The sequence below is a fragment of the Mesoplodon densirostris genome, chromosome 3, assembly GCF_025265405.1.
Source record: "Mesoplodon densirostris isolate mMesDen1 chromosome 3, mMesDen1 primary haplotype, whole genome shotgun sequence".
In the NCBI taxonomy this organism is placed as follows: Eukaryota; Metazoa; Chordata; class Mammalia; order Artiodactyla; family Ziphiidae; genus Mesoplodon; species Mesoplodon densirostris.
The window spans coordinates 30,385,804-30,395,620 of NC_082663.1; the positions used below are offsets into that span (position 1 = coordinate 30,385,804).

Here is a 9,817-nt window from a genome sequence, read left to right on the forward strand (position 1 = left end):
GTAGCTGTGAGAAGGGGGAAAAAAAAAACCCTCAAACATTAATAAAATTTGTCTGTTTTTCAAAGTAAATAACACTGATTCATTTTCTGATTACACAGTACGGCATGTGACTTTCTTCCAAATTCTGAAAAGTTATCTCTGATCCTACCATCATTGGTGACTGTAGTTAACATTTGGATTATTTTCTTCCAGGCTTCCAACCCCCAACCCCCTTTCTTTCTGTGTGTGTTTGTGTGTAAATATGAGTTTGTGTGTTTTAACTAAATTGAGATTATAATGCACTTTATATTATTTGTTTTGTTTTCACTATACAACATATCCTGAGTATTTTTTCATGTCACAAAATGTTATTAAAAAGCTTTTTAATAGCTGCTATTAGCATTGTGTTCCATAGACTGGATGAAGGTTAACCTATTAAAGTAATCAGGGGAGGGGCTTTTGTAACTGTCACTACAGTGAATAACTTAATGCATATCTCTAATTATTTTTCTAAAAGTGGAATTACTGAGCCAAAGAGCTAAATGTGTAATACCCTGAACACTTTTTTTAAAAAAAGATCAGCTCACTCAAAAAAAAAAAATCAGGTCTTCTGAAAGGCTGCATAAAATTAAATACCCACTTTTAGTATATGGGGAGACCTGCTTTATGATAGTTCATCAATTCTGGGCATTATAATAGGATTTGTTTTTCATTTGATGGCAGAAAAGCAATAATGTTATTTTGCATTTCTTGCTCCATTTTTATTATGTCTATATTTTGGAAAGTATCTGTTTATATTCTTTGCCCATTTTTTTTAATACTCTTTATATAATAAGACCATTACCTCTGTTGGAAACGTTTATTCTCAGTTTTCTGATACCTCTTTAATTCTGCTTGTGTTCTGTTTTGCTTTAACATGGTAGAGTTTTTAAAAATGTGTGTAGCAGGGGACTTCCCTCGTGGTCCAGTGGTTAAGACTCTGTGCTTCCAATGCAGGGGGCCAGGTTCGATCCCTGGTCAGGGAATCAAGATCCCACACGCTGCAACTAAGCCCGTGCACTGCAACTACTGAGCCTGTGTGCTGTAGAGCCTGCACGCCGCAACTAGAGGAGCCCACGTGCCTCAGTGAAGACCCAGCACAACCAAAATAAATAAATAAAAATAAACAAAATTGATGTAGTAAATTATCAGTGTTCCCTTTATGTTTTACTTTATGTTTAGAAACTCCTTACCTATCCCAAGATGCAACGAATAATTATTCATTTTTGCATTTGGAAGTTTTTAACATGTGGAATTTATTTGGATATTTTATTTGAGCTGGAGAAGTAAATTTTTTTCCAGTTGTGGTAGCCATATTCTTTTTTAATAATCCATGATCTCCCCCACTGATTTTGAGTGGTACCTTTATGATATGTTGCTTGTTTATATATTGTGCTATTTGGTTTTGCTTTTTGCTATTGTGAATAGGACTTGTTTTTCCCTATTTCCAGCCAGCTATTGCTGGCACATAGATAAGCTAAGGAGTTTGTTTTCCAGTCATTTTACAGTTAGTTCTCTTACTGTGTATTTCCAGTAGTTTTTTCAGATGATTCTCTTGGATTTTCCAGGTAGAAAGTCTTATATGCCAAGATGATAATTTTGTTTTTTGTCTCTAATAGTGAGTGACTCTAATTGCACCATTCTGAATTTCCAGCACAATGTGAAATGAAGTATTGACAGCAGGGATCCTTATCTGATTCCTCATTTGATAATGACCATCATTTTTTTTCTAGATGTCTCTACCTTAGTTGGAAGATGTCCCAGTCTTGTCCACCTAGACTTAAGGTATGTTTTTATTTAAGACAAAAAATTTTTTAAAAAATGAAAATTCATGACTGCTCACTGAATGAAGAAAGGATCTTAATATGTTGAATTGAAGGAACTAAGCGATAAGACTATTCCTGTCTTCTCCATCTGGGATTGATGGCTAGATTTTGAATTTTTCCTTCTGTTACAGCGATAGTGTCATGCTGAAAAGTGACTGCTTTCCGGAATTTTTCCAGCTTAACTACCTCCAACACCTATCACTCAGTCGGTGCTATGACATAATACCTGAAACTTTACTGTAAGTACTTCTGTTTTCTAAAGCAAGCAGAGGGCAGGGACCAAAAGAGATGTCCCTTGGTGGTAAAATCCATTATTAACAGCAGATGTTTAAAACTTACTTAAACATCAAATTAGTGTACCACACACTGGTTAGGAAAGACTAGCAAAATAGAAAAACCAAGGCAAAATTTTTTGCTTAAAATGTCTAGTAAAGTTGAGTGGATTGAGGTAGTTTCCTAAATGTTTATTTAGCTGTGAGCGAGTTTAAATATTAGAATACTGTACTAGTACTTGTGGAGAACTTACAAAAGTGGGAGAAGATAGCCTTTACTCCCAGGAAGCTCAGATCATATGACGGGATAGGCAGACCCAGTGTGTGCGTGTGTGTGCGTGCGTGCCTGTGTGTGTTTCCGAAACTTTTCAAGTCTACTAGAGTTGACTCCAAAAGCCTTCATCTGAGCTTAGAGGAAAAATTCTGTAATCTTCTAGTGGCATCTGTCCTGGTTGGTCAAGGAATGGAAAAAATAAACAATTTAAGTAGTAAGTATTGTAAGAGTGATGCTGTCTTTGACAAGGGGAGAGATTGAGATCCAGAAGAGTAAAGTAACTTACCCAAAGCTGAGTAGTGAGTTACTGGCTGAGCTGGGTCTGCATTCCAGGTCTCCTGGACACGTGCAAAGTAGTCTGTATCTAAGCTGGTAGCTGTTACAGGGATTAATTTTGTACCTTTTTTTAAGTTTGCTCAGCAACTTCCACAAAATCAAGGTAGTGCAAACAAAAACAGAATCGGGTCCATCTTCCTTTTAAGAAGCACTATACCCAAGTCATCCTGGAAATAACATCATCTCTATAGTTCTAAGAAGTTTTCCTATATTTCAAAGGGCTGGAAAATTCTTCCCTGGTTCAAATATAAATGTATAGCAGTTTTATTAAAAACCTCAAGAAGTCAGTATCTTTGGATTTGGCCTGGTGCCCTTCTTTCTCATTCCAACCAGTATGCCCTGAATTAGGCTGCTGACCTCATTTAAACTCACTATCCATATGAAGGTAATCAAGCTTCTGGTTCCTACCAAAGAAAGGTAGTGAATTTGAACACAGAATTTATGTAGTCCTCAAATTACTGGTTTGGATCTTGTAAGTTAGTTTCAAGAATTAATGAATATAGCAGCACTGTTTACAGTAGCCAAGACATGGAAGCAACTTAAATGTCCATCAACAGATGAATGAATAGAGAAGATGTGATATATATATATATATACACACACACATACATATACATACAATGGAATATTAATCAGCCATAAAAATGAATGAAATAATGCCATTTGCAGCAACATGGATAGACCTAAAGATTATCATACTAAGTAAAGTAAATGAGACAGAAAAAGGAAAATATCATGTGATATCACTTATATGTGGAATCTAAAAAAATGATACAAGTGAACTTATCTACAGAGCAGAAATAGACTCACAGACATTGAAAACAAATTTATGGTTATCAAAGGGGAAAGGACAGCAGGGGGGAGAGATAAATTAGGAGTTTGGGATTAACAGATACACACCACTATATATAAAATAGATAAACAACAAGGACCTATATTCAGTATCTTGTAATATAGCACAGGGAACTATATTCAATATCTTGTAATAACCTATAATGGAAAAGAGTCTGAAAAAGAATATATGTATACATATATATAACTAAGTCACTTTGCTCTACACCAATACAACATTGTAAATCAACTATACTTCAATTTTTAAAAAATAATTTTTTTTTAAAAAGGAATTAATGAATAAATCAGATACTTCAGCTACATAGAGTTAACTAGTAGAATTAGGGAATCTGGTAATTACATTTTTTAATAAATCACTGTAATTAATCTTGGGGCTCAGGGTCTGAGTGGGTATCTCATTTGGGAAAGCACTGCCTAAAAGGAATGCTAGTATTTAGTTTCAGGGCTCTCAGATGTTGGGGTCTCAATTCATACGCATGGAACTCTTACTAATATCTCCTGCCGGGCTTCCCTGGTGGCGCAGTGGTTGAGAGTTCGCCTGCCGATGCAGGGGACACGGGTTCGTGCCCCGGTCCGGGAAGATCCCACATGCCTCGGAGCGGCTGGGCCCGTGAGCCATGGCCGCTGAGCCTGCGCGTCCGGAGCCTGTGCTCCACAACGGGAGAGGCCACAACAGTGAGAGGCCCGTGTACCGCAAAAAAAAAAAAAAAAAAAAAAATCTCCTGCCACTTGAATTTTCTAGCATCCAGAGCTCCTAGGAGCCTGCAGTGTCCACCCAAAAAGGTTTCTCTGTCAGCCATTCTTTCCCGTCCTTGCCATCTAGGCTTCAGCTTCATTGTCTGTGCAGCACCCTGGAGTGCAGTGATCATTCTTTTTTGGTTGCTTTTCTCAAGAGAATCTATCCACGTGTCTTACTTTTGTTCTTTCTCTCCAGAGAGAAAGAAGCTAAGCAGAGAATACCCAAATGCTTTCTCTTGAGCAGAGGCTAAGGGGAGGCCGTGAGCCTTCACATATTTTTAGCCAGTGGGATGATAATGCTTGCATGGTAATATCTGCAGCAGTGTGAATTGATGGTTCAGAGCATGGGCCTGAAGTCACAGACCTAGGTGTGAACCCTCACAGCATTGTTGTAACTGATTTGTCTAAATATTGTCTCGAAATAAGGGAAACAGGGGCATCAGGAGTTTAGTGATAAGCCAGACCACCAGAATAGAGTGAGAACAGACAGAAGAAAGATGCTGTCCTTGAACTTTAAGGTAAAAGAGTACGTTTCTTAAGACATTACGTAGATAGTATACTGGTTTACCTTGTGAATCCATTAAGATGAGTTTGCTAGTACCCTATCCTTAAAAGTTTCTCCAGATAAAATGTCTTGCCCTCCAATTTCAGTCATTCTGGCGGCTGATGTCTGTGAAATGCATAGTAAGAATTCTAGGATCCTCAACAATAATTTCCAGAAAGTCATTTGTGCTAAAGAATTTTCATTTCTTATCTCAGAAGTGGGAAAATAAAATTTGAGTGTGTTTCTTCTGTAATGATAATGCTTTAAAATACTTGGGAAACTGTAGGGTTTTTGTCTGCAGGATATACCCTCATTGTATTGATTCCCTTACTCCTTAATTGGTCTGTTTTCCTTATATCCAAAAGTCCTAATTATTCTGTATTTCTCATTCAAGTAAGAAATCCAAGCTGTAGATAGTAAAGTGATTTGAGATTAGGAGAGACTAAATAATAACTCCTGTAGGAGAATTTGTAGTTGAGGAATTTAAGATTTTATAAGGAAAATGGGATTATGTAGATGAGGTAAGCAGTGAACCTGTGAAAGCGTTTATAAATACCTTTTGTTTACTAACTAGAGACACTTTAAGACATCAGTGTCATTTTATACATCTTAAGTCAGAAATTATGGCTCTTAAACTATTCATACCTATTTACTCTCCCTTCGTTGGCTTTTCAGTCTCTTACCTTGTAGTTTCAAAGAGATACTTGCATATGTGTTCTGCTGTGTTGTAGGTGATACACATACAAGAGGATTGTTGTTGTTTTTTGGTTTTTTGTTCTCCTTAAAATTTTAGAGACTTTCTGGTTTTTCAACTTGGGAATGATCATTCGTCCACCATCCCATCTTACACCGCTCACTTCTTACTCACATGTAAACACCTGAGTGTCAAAGTGTCTGGTGTAATTTCCTTCCTCACCAAGCTCTTTTGAAGTGCTGTTGCAAGAACATTTCCTCTTCTATCATCTGCCATCTCTCCTCACTCCCACCTATAGTTTCTTCTTTTAAATACTATCCACTTCAGAATGTCTTACAATTTGGCTAATCTGGAGATCGCAGAAACCAAATTCTCATGGCTATGACAAAGTTCTCGTACTCAGATTTCACATAAGAGGGATTTAAGTTTGGGACAGGATTGCTATCATCTTCAGTGAAAATAAGTATAAACACCTATGTATACTGACCTTTCTTTACACTCCTGTTTCTTTTTTTTCTTTTTTTTTTTAAATAAGCTTATTTATTTTATTTTTGGCTGTGTTGGGTCTTCATTGCTGCGCGTGGGTTTTCTCTAGTTGGAGCAAGCGGGCGCTACTCTTCGTTGCAGTGCATGGGCTTCTCATTGCGGTGGCTTCTCTTGTTGCAGAGCACGGGCTCTAGGCGCACAGGCTTCAGTAGTTGTGGCTCGCGGGCTCAGTAGTTGTGGTGCACAGGCTTAGTTGCTCCGCGGCATGTGGGATCTTCCCGGACCAGGGCTTGAACCCGCATCCCCTGCCTTGGCAGGCGGATTCCTAACCACTGTGCCGCCAGGGAAGCCCCGTGCATTCCTGTTTCTGTTCCAGAGATTAGCTTACTTTACGAACAACAACAGTTTGTTCTTGCTGACTTTCTTTTCGGTCTGTTGTGACCACTGGATCTTACCGCCCCCTTAGGAACACCGAGCATATTTATTTTACTTGGATAGTACTTTTATTTTCTAAATTACCCTTCCTCTTGTTTTCAGCTAATGTATGTAAACACCTATGGGGTTTAAAACACTTCCTTGAATGTAGAATAAATACGCTTAGAGCGGGAAAAGCGGGAGAGCAGGTTTAGCAATGAAGGGCCCAAGGCCAACAGAGTGGTTTGAGTTCTGTCAACATGAGGGAGGTATCAAAGATTTTTGAGCATGGGAAGGACATAGTCTGAGCTAGGCTTTACGAAGATGCCTTGGTCATTGGTGTATACACTAAGCTGACAGGAAGAAAGATTGGAGGCAAGGTGACAATTACTATCAGCAAGGTTTATTTTTTTAAGTAATTGTTGGCAACATGAACATATAAAGGATGCTTCTAATTCTAGGTGATGGATATCGAGCTCATCGATCTGCAGTGGGATTTTGTTGAAACTCCAAACTAAATATTCCCTTTCCTGAGACTTTGTACTGTGTGTCCCAACCTGGAGCACATACAGATCAGAGAGATGAATTTCTAAGCACACAGACCTGGGTTAAAAAAAAAAAAAAAAAGAATCATTACCAAAGAGTATTTACTTTGGGAAAACAGGCTCCCTTTTTTGTGGAACAGAATTTCACTCTTGACTGAGTTGTGTTTCACGTAATGTGAAATACCTAGGAAGAGGACGGTGATACATGTGACAGAAAAAAAAAGTGGTACTGTGTAGAGAAGTAGGATGTCTGTTGTCTCTATCTGCACCCAACACACAACCTTAAAATATCGTCCTGAAGTCACTGTTAGGTTTCATCACATGTAATGGACTTGTTGAGTATTAACCATTATTTAGAAGTTATTGGTTCTGCTCACATCTCCCTTTGAGAGGGCGAGCCTAGTTCAAGTAAAGGTCAAGTCCATATCCTTAAGTTGCATGTAGCCTTTGGTGACTCCGTCTGATGCCACAGTAAAACATGTACTTTTACCACCACTAGCTTGCTGGCTTCTCCTCACAACACGGTGACACTTTTCAGTCTAAACCAAGAATGGAGAAAGGAAGAAAATATGGTTGGACTTTAAATAAACCTTGGAGTTTTCCAGTTATTAGAAATTCAACAAAATGCACTTGTGTGTTTCCTTACGCTGTGTTGCCCAAGCTATGGACTGTGCTTTGTGGTTTGATTCACCTTTACAATTTTCTCAAATCACTGATCGCAAATTATGTCTTCAGTTTGCATTTTATAAAAGATAATACAAATTGTAAAAAGTGGGTCATGTTACTCTAGGGGAACAGTTACCATAGATACTGCTGCTCTGAAAGTCTCTCTCTTCCTTTCCAGTGAACTCGGAGAAATTCCCACACTAAAAACACTACAAGTCTTTGGAATCGTGCCAGACAGTACCCTTCAACTATTAAAGGAAGCCCTTCCTCATCTACAAATTAATTGTTCCCCTTTCACCACCATCGCCAGGCCAACCACTGGCAACAAAAAGAACCAGGAGATATGGGGCATCAGATGCCGACTGACACTGCAGAAGCCCAGTTGTCTATGAAGTATCTATTGCAGGATGGTGTCTCTTCTTTTCTTTGAACAGGGAAAGTAGGCAGGAAGCCCACTTGTGGAGAGCTCAGCTATTTTTATTCTTGGTTTTCTCTTGCCTTCATTCTACAAGTATATTAGAGAACCGTTGGAGAGAGAAAACTATGAAGTGTTGCTTTTGAAAAATGACTATGAAAGCTTTTATCACTGCTATATCCTTAAGAGCCTAAGCTGTATGCCTTTTGAAATTTTAGGAGAGTGAGTCTATAATGTCAAGAGACCTTAAAGAGCAAAATTTGAGCCACCTCTTCCAAGTGCCCTTTTTATTAAATCTACTTAGAATCAAGCTTAAAAATCACCACCAGCAAATCATTTTTATAGCCTATATGGCAACTGAACTTTCTTCTATTTAATTTCTCAGTACTGCTTTATAAGATGTAGGTTGCAAAAAATAATAAGCTATTTGTATTGTAGGCTGAACAGAATGAGAATCATAGATTTGCGGCAGTCTGCTGAGGATAGAAAGAAAAATACACATTTCAACTTTGCCTTTAGATTTGCAATTAGGTATATGGAAACAAATAGCCCCAGGGCATTCACCTTAAAACCTAAATAAAAAAACAACCGGCCAACCAGAGGTATAGAATTGGTTAGAATTTACAGGCTCAAGAGGCAATTTTCTATGACAGGTTAACCTGGGGGATCCTCTAATGCACATTAATGAAGTCTCCTTTATGTACTGTGTTCCCAGCATTCTAAATTAGCTGAGGAAATTTAATTGTGGACTTCTGACTTTATGATCAAATTATGTTAACATAGGTTCTTTAGCTTTTAAAGTGACTTGCTTTGTTTTAGAAAGGTGGTAGGAACCAGTCAGTCTCTAATTCTTAAAATGGTTGGAATGCTGAACTGAGGTTACCTGTTGTTTTCCTTTATCACTGAGGTTCTTGAAGTTATTTTTATATTACTCTGGAATCAAGTATTTTAAATTATCCTTTTCTGTTTAAAATGGCCTCCCGCAATGATTGAAACAACTCATTTTCTAAGGTTACTGGACCTAGAGTTCCCTAAGAAGAACCGCATGTTCGTTTCAATCAGAAATACACAGCAGAACCACGTGTATGTTCCACGCAGTTTCAGAGCAGTTAGCACAGCCGGCACCTGCATAAAAGTTAAGTCTCAGGTGTTGAACCTTTTGATGGCATCAATGATTTTTTTTTAATGATACATGGAAGCAAAAGGATTAAATTCTACTTTACTTTAAAAAACACAAAACACTAATTTCTTATTTAAATTGATGACCTCCCCATATGTTCAAAATGGAACAAAAAGCCCAAACTCATCATTTCTATTAACATTGCTTTTTCTAAATCAGATTTTTCAAATGTTAGAAACAATGGTATGAAGTGCCCTTATCTGCTCAGACCTAAGGAAGAACATTTTAAAGTAGTGTTACACCGGAAATGATTAGGTTTCAATTCCATAGTAGTTAAAAAGTGCTAAATACTACTTGAAATTATTGTTTACAGATTAGTGACAAGGGCTGGAGGTAGGATCCGGTTGGCCTCTGACTTCCGGATGCCCTCAAACATACAGTACTTCCAAACTCAAGTCCAGCCGTAAGCTACTTTGCTAACATGTCAGAGTAATCTGTATTTTTTTATGGGATTTCTACTTTTATAGACTTGTTTTAAAATAAAACACATTTTTATAAAAATGAATACTTCAGCTAAGTTGTATTCCTTTTTTCTCTCTCTTTCTTAAGTACTCTGG

At 37.8% G+C, this 9,817-nt stretch overlaps 1 protein-coding gene across 3 annotated transcripts in view; it reads left to right on the forward strand.

Moving 5' to 3' along the window:
- Positions 1–9,765, forward strand: part of SKP2 (S-phase kinase associated protein 2) — a 33,331-nt gene extending 23,566 nt beyond the window's left edge. For all 3 annotated transcript variants that reach the window (XM_060092806.1, XM_060092807.1, XM_060092808.1), the window contains 3 exons: positions 1,752–1,803; positions 1,976–2,083; positions 7,844–9,765. In XM_060092806.1, the coding sequence (XP_059948789.1) occupies positions 1,752–1,803; positions 1,976–2,083; positions 7,844–8,057 (374 nt within the window). In that variant the 3' untranslated portion in view covers positions 8,058–9,765. The remainder of the gene's footprint in view (positions 1–1,751; positions 1,804–1,975; positions 2,084–7,843) is intronic.
- The last annotated feature ends 52 nt before the right edge of the window (positions 9,766–9,817 follow it).